The following is a 15,814-nucleotide window of genomic DNA, read 5'->3' as shown; positions in this document are numbered from 1 at the left end:
GGTGTTCTTTCCTGGGAGTTAACATACTAAAAATGCTAGAGGCGGGCTGTAAACTTAGGGACTTTTTAAAAATCAAAAATACCCACCTGCTTTTAGCAAGTTGCCCGAAAAACTTAGGCTGTCAGTTGAAAACAGAAGAATAGATCCACGGGCAGCTCCAAAAGCGACATTGGCATCATCGGAATCAGCAGTCGGGAACAACAACAGCCAGAACGACAACCAGGACAACAACAACGACACCAGGGCAACGTGCACAGCAGCAACACGAACAACGTTTAACCCGGGTCTTGCAACGCTCTTCGCGTGGTTCATTGAGCCTCGAACCCGAACCTGAAGACAATCGCTCTTCTGCTGCTTCCTCTTCCCGCAGACTCCTGCTTCTTCTTCCTCGTCCCGCCCATTTCGTTCCGTCTATAAACGTCTATAACCTTCATTAAAAATTGTCTGCAGCGGCATGAAATGATTGATAACATCCGTCAATTTTGACATATGCGGCAAGGTCTGGACTTGAGACTTGCAACTTGCCACTTGCTGTTGCTGTTGCTGTTGCTGTTGCTTGTGCTTTGCCTGTGCTTTTCCGTTGCTCTTGCTTCTCGCTGGCTGTTTCGGTAGAAGGATGTTCGTTATAATTCCTCACTGTTCTTTGGCCCACTCCACCACTGGGTTGTTCTTCTTTTGGGGCTCACTGTTAGCGAAAATGAGTTAATTCGTCAATCAATCAGTGTGTCAGTTGCTCATTTATAATGGCCAAGCATGCTCGTATTTTCCCATCTCGGCCATCCAGCCATCCAGCCATCCCGGGGTTCATTCATTCGTTTTGGCCCGGGCTTTATCAGTTCGCTCGAGGCAGTGGCTACTGTCGGTTGCACGGGGCGTATGAGTAACGGGGGGTGTGAGCCAGAAAGCGAAAAAATCGAAATAAAACCGAGGAATGGTTCGGTATAGCAGCTCCCTAAGCTTTATTAATGTGGGTCATTGTGGGAGGAGATGGAGGAGGTGGGAGCTGTTAGGGGAATATGATATATTTCGGGGGCAGCAGATCCAACGAAAAGAACCCTGTTCGTCATCCACCTCAATTTGTCTTCTCGCTGTTCTCCTTAGCGAAGCTTCATCAGGCGACTGCTTTTAATATTTATATTTATTGTTGCTTTCTATAAGAGATCAGAGACTGTAATATTTTATTAAAACATATTCTTTTTATTTTTAATTGTTCATATTTACTTTTTGTTTTTTTAATTCGCTGTTTAATATTTTTCAAGAATATATTATGATATATATTTTGAGTTCCTAACCTCCCACTCTTGGGCCATCATATCGCTCCATCTTCTGGTCCCCTGGCTGGTATTCCTCCCACTTCCTTTCGCCATTCATGTGGCCATCCTTCTTCCCTTCTTCCTCTTTTTCTCACCTCCTCCTCTGGCCGCGTTCGAAAACTTTTTGAATGAAAAGAACATTTTCACACACAAGTTTGCTTTTTATTTGGACTCTCCGCTCCTTGGGCAGCCTCCAAAAAATGTTTTTCGAGTTCCTTCCCTTGTGTTTATATATTTTGTACCTGGTCACGCCCCCAACGGCCCCACCTGCAAAACGTTCCACAAACGAAGACAAACGCTTTTTCGTCTTTGGGAATTATTTTTTTAAAAGATATTTTCGCCTCTTGCAACTCCATTGACTGATTGACTGCGAAAGGAGGCAGCTTTTTCTGCTCCTTGTTGGAGAGCTTCTCCCCCTCTGTCCAAGACTCCTCCAGCTCCTCCGACTCCTTCTTTTTCCACTCTTCTTCACTCCTTGTTCACCCCTTCCCCACTCCTTCCCAACGCATTCCCCTTCCTTTTCCGACTCGAGTTTCTCAGGCCTCGGGCTCCATTTAAGCTTGGCCTCTATCATTATTCGGTTGCACTTCTCTCGATTCACACACAAATTTGTATACATCTTATATTATTTGGGATAGGCATAAAATATATGTATATATAAATCCATATGCGAGTGCCACGCCCCCAAGACCGCCCTTTTTCTGGCAGAACTAACAAGGTGGAGGATCCCAAGCCAGATCCTTGCACAGAAAATTAATATGATTAGCCATTGAGCTGCCCTAAATGGTTCAATTATCAAAAAGGAATGCTATTATTTTGAGATATTTATACTAGCAGGTCTCGGAATCCCCGAAAGTTTTTCACAGTGACATTCGGACATCACGAAAAGAGTGAAAAGCTTGCTGGGAAAACGGATGAAAAAGGGAAAATTGTTGGAAAAACTAGGTGCTACCGCTCCTGCGGCCAGTTGCCCAATTTATCTAAGTGCAAAATGCAAAGTGCAAATTGTAAATCCCCAAATGTTTGCATCCGTCCAAGGCCACGCACCTGGGAACTGCTCATTTGCAGGTGGGGTACCTGTGTAGCAGGGGGTGGGGCGGGCGGTAGGTGGTCGGTGTGTGTGCCCCCGCACACATGTGCAAACTTAATGAGGCAAGCAGAGCGAGGTGCTAATTTGCGCCTCGAAGGATTTTCCGACGCACAGTTGAGTGCTCTCACATCCCGCTCTCCCACCTGTTTTCCACCTGAGCTGACCGCTGCTTTTCCTTTGCCGCCGAACCCACCGGAACCCCTCAATTAAGAGGTCACCGGAGGTCACGCTACTAATTGCTTGAGCTCATGATAAGCCAAGGAAAATAACAGGAACATAAATTAATGGCTTCACACATTTTTGTACTTTAGGTAGTACATAGTGCATTTGGAGATTCAACTAGATAAATATGAAAATTAGGACGATGATAGTTTTGCATTCACAACAAGAGGTTCTGTACATGTCTAATTTTCCAAATAAATATAAAATACCCATCTTTTCCTTTCCCCCCAACAGGTCGCAGTGAACCGCCCGTGGGCGTTGGCGATCCCTGCGCCGGATGCAACAAACCCATCCTGGACAAGTTCCTGCTGAATGTCCTGGAACGCGCCTGGCACGCCTCCTGCGTCCGCTGCTGTGAATGCCTCCAACCGCTTACCGACAAATGCTTCAGCCGCGAGTCGAAGCTCTACTGTCGCAACGATTTCTTCAGGTGGGTTTTTGGTCAGGAAAAATATTCCTTAAGGAAGTAAAACTTACCAAATAATAGAAGCTCAAACGGTCAGTCAAAACGCGAGTTCTTCAGTTGTCGATTTGCCTTATAGGCTTGCATACTTTTTCAACAAATAAACTATAAAAGAATCTATGATGGCCCAATAAAGTGCCTTCCGTTCGATTAAATCCACATTCGCAATGGAATCGATTGAGAAACGAGGGCTCAGAGCCAGAAACAGAAATAGAAACAAAGACGGGGACAAATCAAAACCGAAGCAATTAAGTCAAGTTGGCAATCGCGACTTCTGTGTTCCATTTGATTTCACTCCGTCACCCAGCTCGGCTAATTGAAAAAACGCGAGGAAACGGAGGAAAAATCTCTAGAATGGCAGGCGAAAGCAATTAACATGCAAAATACCTGAACAAATCAGAATGAAATCAAGTCCGGTTCTCCCGAAAGGGCGAAACGTCGCCTAGGTGTCCTATCAATCAGCGCCAGTGGGAAAAAGTGGGAAAAGGTTAACAAGTGAGGGCGACGGACAAAAGCCATCCATAAGGGAGAGGGCTTCCAAATGGGTAAGTGAAAGCTAGGAAGCTGGGAAGCTGGGAAGCTGGGATATCTCGATATGAGGATTGAAAGGCGCCCGAGAGGCACAATGAAGAGGAGCGGTCCATTGTGAGCTGCAAACAAGCCCTAAGACCTCAATCTCGAATTGGCCTGGGACCGGCTCAGTTAATACCTTTCAAGAAACGATAGAACCACATTTTAATTATCTGCATTTTACATTGCTACATTTTGGGTGTTAAAGGCACAGCACTTTCGGTAACTCTTTTTTGAATCCAATAATTTCAGAAGGTACTTATGGATAGGGAAAGTAAACGTAAAGCTGCCTTGTAAATAACCTATTATCCCTTGTATTTCCGCCCGCAGACGTTACGGCACCAAGTGCAGTGGGTGTGGCCAGGGTATCGCGCCGTCGGATCTGGTGCGGAAGCCCAGGGACAAGGTCTTCCACCTGAACTGCTTCACCTGCTGCATCTGCCGCAAGCAACTGAGCACAGGGGAGCAGCTCTACGTGCTGGACGACAATAAGTTCATCTGCAAGGACGACTATCTGCTGGGCAAGGCGCCATCCTGCGGGCACAATTCGCTGAGCGGTAAGTCCCCAAAGTGTGTTAAAGCAAAAAGATACTTTTCTTGGTCAAAATGTTTGCAAACCAAAAAGTAACTCCAAAAATAAATGCAAGGACAGTATCTAGGTGTTCTGGCCCTCTCTTTGCGCGCCATCGATTGGAGTGGCCTAATCAGGGCTCCATAAATTTGCCGGACATCCCAATTGGGGCTCATCTTTGCTAATGAGACTCTGCTCTGCACGGCCCCTATCCCCGCCTCATACCCTCGCTATCCATGGAGCCTAAAGCCCCTCACGTATCTGCAATTCCATCAGCAATAAATACAAAATTACGCATACGACACGTGGAACGCTTTTGGGTATATTTAGGCGCAATTTGTGCCACGCGTTTTCTGCCCGAAAATATTTTAATTTCTGACGCAGTTTGTCTATTTGCTTGCACTAATTGTTTATCGTTTGCCATAGAAATATTTGCCATTCAAATTACCGTGGGAATAAAAGAAAATGTTGCCATTGTTTTTGCCTTCTGTTGATGCTGGGTGTTGTTGTGGCTGATTGTTGGTTTTTCGGGCGTAGCATTTTTCCTCTTTTTTTCGCTACCCATACTGTTTTCTTTGGTAATCCCGGAAAATATATTTTCCAGTATTTTTGCGTTACCAAGAAAACCGTGCAAAAGTCATGGGCTAAATGCTTGGCAAATATTGACACAAATCGCATAAATAAAACAAAGTCATGCATAAGATAATAGGAAGCAAGTACACACGGTGCGATGAAGGGGACTTGGAAAAATTGGGATGGGGAGGGTGGAAATTAAAATGGGAAAACATAATCCTGCATGGGTTGCTTAAAGATAGGTTTCTTTAATAATATTATAAGCAGGCTCTGGTTCTTAATTAAAAATAAATTCATATATTTCATATTTTCCAAATCCCCACGTTCCCCGCTAATTTAAAAATACCATTCTTCCAAAAAAAAAATATAACCATTAAAGCTGCTTTTTGTGGCATAATTTTCGCATTCCTTTCGTGGCCGAAAAACTCAACAAAAAGACGGGGAAAATGGAAAGGCAGCTGGGAAAAACTGAAAACGCATTAAAGCCAAAAGCAGCTGCAAAATTCGACCCTGCCTCTTCGCCTCTGTTTACCCTTTTCACTCGACGAGCAAAGTTTTAAAGGATGTGCATATACGTGTGTGTGCGAGCATGGGTTAAGCTTTAAAGTTGGTTGGATATTAATTTGACGTTTGCCAAGTTTTTACTGGCCAAAAGCGGCAATTAAAGCTTTAAAGTTACGCCCCAACAATTTTTTTAAAGTGTTTTTTTGGTTACATCTTAATCTTATCTTATTTATTTTTAAAATTGTTTCCTTAAATGTATTTAAATATTTTCCCCTAACTTCTAGAAAATTATAAATTATTTCTGTAATTTTCCCTTTTCTGCTTCCTCAACTTATCTTGGCCATAATTTTCGGGTCGCGAAAGAAAATCAACAATATGTGCTTGGAGTTTTTTTGCTTGTTGGCAAAAATATTTTCGTAGCATACTTAGCGGCGTTAAATATTTCAACGCTGCCATTTTCTCTCCCTTACCCCGGAATGAGAGACGGAGAGCGAGCAAGAGACTGAGGGTGAGAGAAATGGTGGAAGACGGAGAGCGGTGGCGAATGAGAGAGAGTCTTCTCTTCGCAGCTGCGCATTCACAAGGAAAGAGAGAGCGAGATGCAAGATGGCAAAGTGACGCGTCGCTGCCGACGTCGACGCAGGCAGAACAAAATGGCTGCGAGCCCCAAAAAGTAGGCAAAAATGTTCGCCCGCTTTGCCGGCTCTCTCCACCATTTTGCATCCACTAGTAATACCATGCCTCCACTGGAAGTTCCCAGCCAATAATTCAAGAATAATTATTATTTATTTTCACCTAAATTGTTGAAAAAATACACTTTTTAACTGAAATAAAAATTGATGAAAAATTACTCTAAATTCCGGGGAAATTCTCCAAATGCTGCACGTCTGCTGCTTTTATCGATGCAGCGACGCTGACTGCTCTGACGCGTCGCAGTCAGCGGCGCCGTCGGTCCAAAAGGAGCGCAGGTCATTAATGTTTTGATTTTAATTGCGTTAATTACGTGCAACGGGTTTTTCACTTAGCCACAACACAAGCCCCACAAAGAGTTTATGCAACTATTTTTTTTCCGACGAACGCAAAAACAGTGTCAACACATCAAGCATACGCTTCTTTGTCAAGGAAAACAAAGAAATTACTAAAAAGCAGGCAAACTATCAACATTTTTAAAAGGAAACGTGTGATATTTTTTTTTCGCTCTCGACGCGTCAATTTATTGCTTGTCATATAAATTAAACTGTTTGCTGTGTGATAAACAACAAGAATGAATGGCCGGGCAGCGGCGGCGTAACTGAGGTAATAAATCAAACTACAAATAAAAAATGAAAAAACGACCCAAGAAAGCGGGGAACACAAAGTGCAATGGGGTAAAAGTTTTGAGATAAAACTTTGGTAGCCGAAGAGCGGAACGGGTTCCATAAAGTGCTGAAAAAACGGGGCAGATAGAACTAATTACAAAGTGTTTTCAAGCTCCCGGTTTGAATTATCTTAAATGAGTAATCTTTTTGAAGGCCACAAGGTTAATATTTTAAGTTTTTCCTTGGTTTTCATCAAGGTGCTGAAATTATGTAGAAATATTTGTGATAATTTAAATACAAAGTAAAAGAAGAGGAAACTTTTTAAATTTTTTTCCTTGGTTAAACTATGAGTGAGTGAAAAATTCACCTCAAGGTGGCAACCCTTTTTAAAAAATTGAATAAGCCAACTTTTTGACTTTCTCTCCGCCTCTTTAAGCCTTAAACTTTGTGAGTTATCATCAACACTTCAAATGACTTACGGCACTTCGGCATAATCGTGTGGGAGTCCTTGTCAGTATCTATGGGATACTTGGATGTTGTGTGTGCGAGTTGCGTACTTAATGACCCTTAAACGACCTTAACTCCGACTTGGCGTGTTGTTTCGGAGGGATTCTGTTGTTATTTTTATGACGGCCGAAAACAAAATTTTTATGAACCCACTCCTCCTTTGCCTTTTTATGTGCCTCCTGCTTTATTGTCCTGTTTGCTTTTGTGGCTGTTGCCGCTTTTGTTGCCTTCTTACGCCTACTTTTTCTGGTCTTGTTTTGCCGGCCAAAAGGGTCAAGCGCATATGGCCCAAAGTCCTTAAAGTCCATCTTCGTCTCTTGATCTTTTTTCCAGCGATAAGCAGCTGTTGTTGGGTTGGCCACTCTATCTTTAAATCCAATTTTACGTTAAAGTAGGACCGAAAATTCAACCTCTCAAGCTGAAAGTCTGACTATTTGCAGGGTGGCAACGTGGCGTATTAGCAATTATATATTGTTGGCACTATCAAAGATTATAGCGATTATAAAACTACTTGGAATGTTATTTTTTATAAAATATTTATTTTTATATTTATGACTCGAATTTTCCTCCCAAAACTATCAGTATTTTGGTCGAAACAACAAAAGTAGCGGGCCAAAGTTGGAATGTCATACCTTGCTGAGCTCGTAACAAAATTTCCAATCAATTGGCATTCACACCTTAAAAATTTATTTTTTGAAAATTTTTCGCAAAAAATGACGATGCTACCCCTTGCCAAAAAATGGAAAATTTGCCAAAATTTTAAGTTTTCAGAATCAGTGCGGAAATGACTGCGATCAATTATGTCGCTTGTTAGCTGTATAAAACAGTCCGTCCTTTAGGGCTCGGACAATTTTTGACCAAGTTACAGCAGAAAAGGACGAAGGAAAAAATTGAATTTTCGCCAAAAAATTATACCCGTATTTTCGGCCCAAAAAGTATCAGTATTTTGGTCGAAACAACAAAAGTAGCGGGCCAAAGTTGGAATGTCATACCTTGCTGAGCTCGTAACAAAATTTCCAATCAATTGGCATTCACACCTTAAAAATTTATTTTTTGAAAATTTTTCGCAAAAAATGACGATGCTACCCCTTGCCAAAAAATTGAAAATTTGCCAAAATTTTTAGTTTTCAGAATCAGTGCGGAAATCACTGCGATCAATTATGTCGCTTGTTAGCTGTATAAAAAAGTGCGTCCTTTAGGGCTCGGACAATTTTTGACCAAGTTACAGCAAAAAAAGACGAAGGAAAAAATCGAATTTTCGCCAAGAAATTATATCCGTATTTTCGGCCCAAAAAATATCAGTATTTTGGTCGAAACAAAAAAAGTATCGGATAATTTTTGACCAAGTTACAACAGAAAAGTTAAAGGAAAAAATCGTTTATTCGGCAAAAAATGATATCCTTATTTTTCGCTCAAAAGAAATCAGTTTTTTTTTGTAGAAACAAAGAAAGTAATTGTTCAAAAGTATAATGTCATACCTAAAAATGTATTTTTTTTATAAAATTGTCGCAAAAAATTACGATACTACCCCTTGCAAGTAAATGAAAACTTGACAATTGATAACCTTTTAAAAATATGTGAAGCTATAATATACCTGATTTTTATTTGTTCTGATTGCCTGGTAAGCCCAAACTAAAGTAATGGGTAGCCCTATAGCGCATATCCTCCTTTCAGTCCGTTCAACCACATGAAATATACCGCAGATTTACGGTTGTCATTTTGCCGGCTGGTCACGTAATATAGTACTCTTATTCTCGAAGGGCCGCCGGCAAATCGCTGGCTTCAGCTACGCCCTTGGCCCTCTGCCACGCCCCCGCCGCCCTTTTTGGCCGCCGCCCCTTTGATTCGCCAACAGCCTTGCGGTTGCTACTTCTTCGTTCTCCAGGAGTTTTTATTTTTATTTGCAGTTTCAGTTTTTGCAGCGGTGGCAGTTTTTGTTTGGTTACTTGGTCTATACAAATTTGCACAGAGAAAAAAATGGTGTATCCTTATGTGAAATGCCAGCAAATCAAGTTTTAACTAGATTCTTGGTATGTTAATGTGTAAAAATGTTTAAATTAATATATTTTTCGATTGTTTTTATTTTTTTTTTTAATTCTAGCTATGGTATATATTGCATAGTTCTTAGTTGAGTGAGCTGCCCCCCAGATATTTTGCATAAAACAATGAACTTTAGGTGCAAACAGTATCTTTTTGCCGTGTAAATCTATATACACTTATACACCGCTATATAAGTATTTATATGTAGTATATTTTTTTGCTTTGGGGCCTTGCAGCTCGAAAAGTTTATAGCTTTGGCTGCTGCGGCTGCCTGTGGTCCAATCTGTTTCCCATAGAAAAAATATAAAAAAGCGAGGAACCGAAGGAAAAAAGTAAAACCGTTAAAGTTTATTTGACATTTACTTGGGCTATTTTTTATTTTTATGACTCTCTGGGTTTTTACTTTTTGTTATACACGAGACTGACCACATCGCCGCCCCCTGCCCTCCCCTGCCCCCGCTTCACCGCCGGACTTTCCCTGCGCATTTTTTAATGCTTTTTTCTCACTGTATGCTCGTTGGGATAATAAATTTGCGGCTATTTTGGGGCCACGAATTTAATACTTTACCGATGTGAGATAAAAAAATAAAAAAAAATCGCCCGAACCGAACCAAAAAACTGGTGCCTTCCTCTTCTAACGCCTTTTCAACGCCTTCGTAAATCATTTGGCCAAGTGCGTGTGTGCCTTTTGTGTGTTGCCAACTATTTTCCATAAAACACGGCTTTGATTTGTGGCGGCCAAGAGGAAAAATAAAAATAAAAATTTATAACGCCCGAAGGTGGAAAGGCCAGTAGACTTTTGGCACTGACTGTGGCGGAAATGTCGCCATTTTAGCGGGAAATCGTATAGGAAAAGTGGGGGCCAAGTTCATAAATCAAGACCATAATAATTCAGAGGTAATGGGGTTGGCAAATAAATGCTGGGGTAAATAGAGAAGTTCTTAAAATTACCTAAATTTGAGTAGTACAAATATTTAACAATTATTAATTTAAAAAAAAACTGCTAGCCCCTTAAAATGTACTCGGTATTTTTGGGCATTACACTTTTCGGGGGGATTCTAGCACCTTAATCGATTTCCCATTCGAAAGCTTAACCTGTCGCAGGGCTGTGGGTTCCCAACACCCCCTCTTTTTGTGTGGGTAATAACTCTTCTCTGCACACTCACACTTGTTATTGTTTATTGTTTATGGGGCATTTGTTGAACGACTTGCTCGCCTTAATGACAAAACTCGTAAGGCCCCGAAATAAAACGAGAACGAGGGCCAGACATTACAAACACAAAAACAAAAAGAGCATAGGAGCATGCGGAAAATAAATAAAAAAGGGTCTTCTCGCTCAGCCTTTTCCAGCATTTTAATGTCTAACTAAAACGAACCGGGGCAGGGGCAGTGGAGGGTTAAGGGGCAGCCATTTGATGATGTGTCGGGGCAAATTACGAGAGGCGTTAAAACTAGAGCAAAGTCTTCTTGACTCGAGTGAACTTTAGTGCCGAAAGCGGACTCGTAACTTGTCCCATAAATCTCCAATCAAAAATTGAGTGTCTCTTGGTTTTTAGGGGGTTAACTTGATGAGCAAACAAAATCAAGTCCCCTGATAATGACAATGAGAGAGTTTCAGATTCAGTTTCAGTCTTCAGTTGGCCTTTGTTTCTGATTTGTTTTATTCGCCTTTTGGCGGTGGATGGCCATAAAAGCGCTTTAAGTGCGGCACTTTAAGGAGCTATTTTCCGAAAACCTCGGCGCTCTAAACAGCAGAGATTTACGACCCAAAGAGTTAAGGCACGGAGAAAATTTGTACTGCAATTGGTTGGCCAAGTGGGTAAATTAAGATGGGGAAAAATCTGTACCTCTGTTGAAAATACTTTAACCTCAAACTAAAATAATAAAAATATGGATCATGCCATCTTACTGATTTTTTTCCAGAATTCTAGAACTTCAATATAAGGAAAAGTATTTTCTTCTGTGTGTTCCTGTATGAGCCACCCCCACTCCTTGTAATCGTGTCATATTTCAAGCTTGGCCAAACATTTTCACCAGCCAAAAAATGAAGTCGAAAAAAGTAAGGGAAAACCTCCTGAAAATCCCCTCCTAAAGGAGGGGGTGGCAGAGATAAGCGTCGACTGCGACGTTGGCAGCGCACAAAAAACGGGGGGAAAAAGAAAGGCGGGCCTCGGGCCAAAAACCAAAAGAGATGGCAACAAATGGGGAAATGGCCAAAAGAGAGATGGCGATAGGAGGAGTAAGGGCCAAAGGGGGTGGCACTGTGGGTGGCACTGGGGGTGGCTTGCTTTGGCGGATTTCGCGTTGGCGGCTGACTAAAGAAAACAGCAGCCGCAAAAAGCGAGGAAAAACGAAACAAAGGGCGAAGGGAAGCTGTAGGGTACGGGGCGGGGGTGGTGGTGGGGGAGAAAGGACTTTATTCTGAGGTCGCACAGCACAAATCCAACTGTCGAAACCAAAAGCACGCAAAGCTTCACAAAAACTGCTGCAGGTGGCATTTGCCAAGGAAAGAGACAGCCGCAAAATGCTGTGTGGGGGAGGGGTATTTAGCTAGCCGTGCCAGAAAGAGAGGGCCTCGCACCGGGGGTTGCCATCTAAGGGTGGCCGTGCCAAAATGTGAATTGAGGTTATGTATACAAAACGGAAACGGAAATGTGCAGAGCTTTGTGTGCAAAATGATGTTTGCCAAAGGAGAGGAAAAGAAAATGGGCGAAGAGTGGTGGGGGGGCTAGGGGGCTAGGGGGCTAGGGGTGTCGTACTACTACTTCTACTGGCTTAAGGCCCCTTGGAAAAGCTTAGGCGAGAGGCAAAAGACTCCGAGCACTCGAAATACACGAAATCGATTTCGATTCCCTCGTTTATTTTATTTCTCCACCTCCTCCGACTCGACTCGCAAATAAAACACAATACAAACACTGGGCTCTTTAAGCTTAAAGTTTTCGCCGCCCCGAGTTTTTCCGACGGGGTGGCTTTCCTTATCGCGCCGCTGGGATCTTTGCCATTGGCTGCGTTTTTCCCTTTTAAGCTTCCTTTTATTTTGCACACTCATAACTCATATTTATATAAATATGTATGATATATGTGGGCATATGTTCAGGGGAGATAACTGACGGAGCGGCGATGGTTTAAAAGCCACACAGGCGATGTATGTAACTTTAAAAGGACATGGTATGGAAAAACGATAACGTGCGGTATTTTACTTGGAATTATTTTGTTGGTATATCATATAGTATTTTTCCTTTATTTCTCCTATGATAATGTTTAATTGATTCCAAAGGGCACCTAAAAGTGCCCCACATAGATCGATAATTCGAGGAACCCGCCCTGATCTTCGGTACAACCCAGATACCTTCCACCTGTAACCGCTGGGGCGAAACCATTGCAGCTTAGATAAATTCCGAAACCGAAACCCAAACCCACTTGTCGGGGTCACTCCTCCTCATTGCCCTTTATTTGGAACCTGTTCCCAATCTCCAGTATTTTACGAGTGCTCCCCGTTCGAGCTATGTTTCTGTTTCTGTTTTCTATCTCGAAAGCCCGCACTTGCGGAGCAGTTAATGTTTATTTTATTTTTAGTTTGGCTTTATTTTTTACAGCCACTTCAGAGCTAGTTTTAATGGGCTTTTACTGGCGAGGCGCTTTTTGGAGCCTGACTTTGGAGTTACAGTTGTTGTTGCGCCGCCGCGTCTCTGCGTTTTGCGTAATGCGCGTGAAAATAAAGTTTTTCGCTTGAAAAAACGTTAAATAGGCGGCTATAAATGACATAACAAAACGGTCGTAGCTCAGGACCAGAAAAAAAGCGCCCAGAACCGTCAAGATTTCCACCTTTCCACGCCTGACTCACGACCGCCAATGGATATGAGTCAGTTTTCAGGCGGCGGCGATCGCAGTGATCCGTTGGATCTCTGTGACTCAGTTGTTGGCCTGGAAAATGCGAAAAAGAAAAAACTTGAGAGAAAAACACATATCGGCAAGGTGAAGAGGGCGGGGCAGTGGGCCACGAATGTGGGTCAGGCGAAAATGCATTTTCTGCCTATAAAAACAAAAGTGTGACAGCTTTTTTCCTATTTTCTGTATTTGTGTACTGCTGAAATTCGAGATTAAGTAAAGATTGCGTCTGGGAATAGGTGCTAAAAAGATGAATGAACCGAAAAAGGTGGAACTAATGAATCATTTGAAATATGACTTTTTAGATCGCTAGAAATGGGTTGGTTTTTATGATTTATTTGGTTGTGACCTTACAGATGAAGTGCCACTAAAAATGCCACAAGTGTTGAGAATATCATATTATTTATGGGAATATCTTAAGGAAGCTGGGCTGTGCATTTAACAGAGTATTATAGTATTTAAAGAAATACTGTAAATTGCTCAATATTTTTAGTGTTTACAAAAATATTGTACAGATTCTTTTTTTTCTTATTAAGGAATATTCTGCTTTTAAAATGCAGCTGGTGTTTGATCTAGTTTGCAACTGCAGGACTTGAAAGCCATATCTCATCACCTGCTGCTTGGGTTTCCCTGCTTTTTGTGCCCATTTTTTAAGTCGGCCCACTCCCCTTTTTGCGAGTAAACCAACATCAAATGCACAATTCATTTGCGCATAAATTTGCGCAGATTTTTACAGCTGCAGATTGCGACTCGGTTGGAGCCATAAAAACGGGCAAGCTGTGACAATTTCTCGGGCCCCCAGATTCCCTGATTCCCAGATGGCCCCGACTTCCCGGATCCTCCCCAGATTCCCACATTTTGGCCCACGCCGGCGCTATGCAAATGTCACAAATGATAAACGCAATAAGCATAAATAAATAAAAGTTTCGCGTATCCCATAAAGTATCCCCGAGGAGGATGAAGTGAGTTTTAAAAAAAGATTACCGGAGAAAAGGCGCAAGATGGGGCTGCTGCCTTTGTTGCTGCCTTATTTATTAGTGTCACAAATCGTTGGAGTCAATTCTTGTTTTCGTTTTATGTGTTAATCGATTTGTTGTTACTCTTGTTTACGGCAAATCATAAATTTTGCACTTCGCTTTTTGCACTTCGCTTGCCTCTGCCAACAAATTTGAGTGTGATTTATAATTTTGAACTTTGCTCGTTTTTCGGTTTTCAGTTTTTCGGCATTTTCTGCATGCAATCCATCAAAAGTTATAACAAAACCCTGAAAACGGCCGAAAAAACGAGATACAAGAAAAACATGTCGGAAATCTAGCAAAGAAAACAAAAGCAGAAATGCTGACAGACAATTTATGGACAAACAAATAAAACAGCCGAGGGACAGCCAGAAAGAGATGGCCTCTGCCGGCGAGAGGGAGAGGGCGATGGCCGGCCCGGAGGAAAATTCGCTTTGAAATTGATATGTTTGACAGCGCGGGGCCGAAACCGAAATAGTAATAACAAAATACGGTTGGGAAAACAAACAGAAAGGGAAATCCAACTATAGCAACACCGAAATCTGGGTCCGGGGGGAAAATCGCAAATTTCGGGATAGTATCTCAGTGTTGTGTGAACTAATTTGGGATTTCAATATACTCTCACTGGCCCTATAAAGCTTTAGCCATGAAAAGTTGGATTGGCTATAAAGTATAGATAGATTGTGTACCTATCCAATAATGTTTTGAGTTAGTATTGGCCATAAGTACCCACGATCAGTATCCACGATCATTCCCCATTTTCGATACCATTAATTGGCCCCACTTTGCCACCTATCTATTCACCAACTTCTTATTACCCGAAAAAATCGCCAAATTACTCCAATTAAGACAAATATTGTGTGTTGGCCCACAAGAGACTCATTTACTTTCACTTTCTGCGGTTTTGTGCCATTGACCCCGCCTCCAGTCCAAATAATCCCCCTCCTTATAAGCAGTATCCAAAACTAAATCGTTTTGCGGAAGTTCTCCCCGAGATTGGAGACTCAGATGTGGATTGCTTTTATTGCTCGTGTCTTGAGCTCAATAATCGGGCCATAAACAAGTGCACAGGGGAAAATAAAGAGTCGAATTTGAAAAACAAATGTGTCAGGAGTTTTAAACTATATGTACCATCTTCCCATAGTGGGGACCATTTTCTTACTAAGGAAGTTATCTCTTAATATTGTTATGAATTCGATTTCTTTCCTCCTGCTCCCAATTTCTCTCACTGTACCTGCGGGTCTCTTGTCATAACCGCAGAATCCACCGCCACCGCCACCGCCACCGCCACCGCTGCTGTGGTTTCGCCTTTAATCCGTAAAAAGATCTGTTTTACAAATCCCCCGACGGATGGCTGACTGGCATAATAATCTAGGCGCGCTGATCTCTGATCTCTGCCCCTCAGTCTGCCCCGTACAGCCGAGTACCATCTACACAAATGCACGTATATATAGAGTTTCGATCGCGTGGGCAGGTAGACAAAGTTGTTATTGTCCCATTCGTCAATGATCCGACAGCAGAACGCGATCTGGGGATCGTCTGGGGTCTCGGTTTTCGGGCCTGGGTCGCCCTGAGACTCTGAAACCGAACCTGAATCTGCGGCTTAGGCTCGCTTTTCGACACTTTGTTTGGCACGGCTTTAAGCCAATTGTTAATCGCAATGGCTGCGCTCTTTCGGGACCATGAATCCGCGTCCGGGGTATGGGAATCGGAACGGGAATGGGCATAATCCCAATTGACAAAAGTCAACAAAGCGCAT

The 15,814-nt window shown here is 42.3% G+C and overlaps 1 protein-coding gene across 2 annotated transcripts in view; it reads left to right on the top strand.

Annotated features, from left to right (window-relative positions):
• LOC108023648 (LIM/homeobox protein Lhx1) overlaps nucleotides 1-15,814 on the top strand; it is a 50,814-nt gene that overhangs the window by 14,654 nt on the left and 20,346 nt on the right. The window contains exons 2-3 of one of the 2 annotated variants that reach the window (XM_017093265.2): nucleotides 2,860-3,055; nucleotides 3,989-4,215. In XM_017093265.2, the coding sequence (XP_016948754.1) occupies nucleotides 2,860-3,055; nucleotides 3,989-4,215 (423 nt within the window). Of the gene's footprint in view, nucleotides 1-2,859; nucleotides 3,056-3,988; nucleotides 4,216-6,292; nucleotides 6,603-15,814 lie in introns of those variants that run through there. The other variant, XM_017093266.3, reaches the window with a different exon arrangement.

Source organism: Drosophila biarmipes, chromosome X (assembly GCF_025231255.1).
Source record: "Drosophila biarmipes strain raj3 chromosome X, RU_DBia_V1.1, whole genome shotgun sequence".
NCBI lineage: Eukaryota > Metazoa > Arthropoda > Insecta > Diptera > Drosophilidae > Drosophila > Drosophila biarmipes.
The sequence above is the reverse complement of the archived record's forward strand: the minus strand, read 5'-3'. Positions and strand labels throughout refer to the sequence as shown.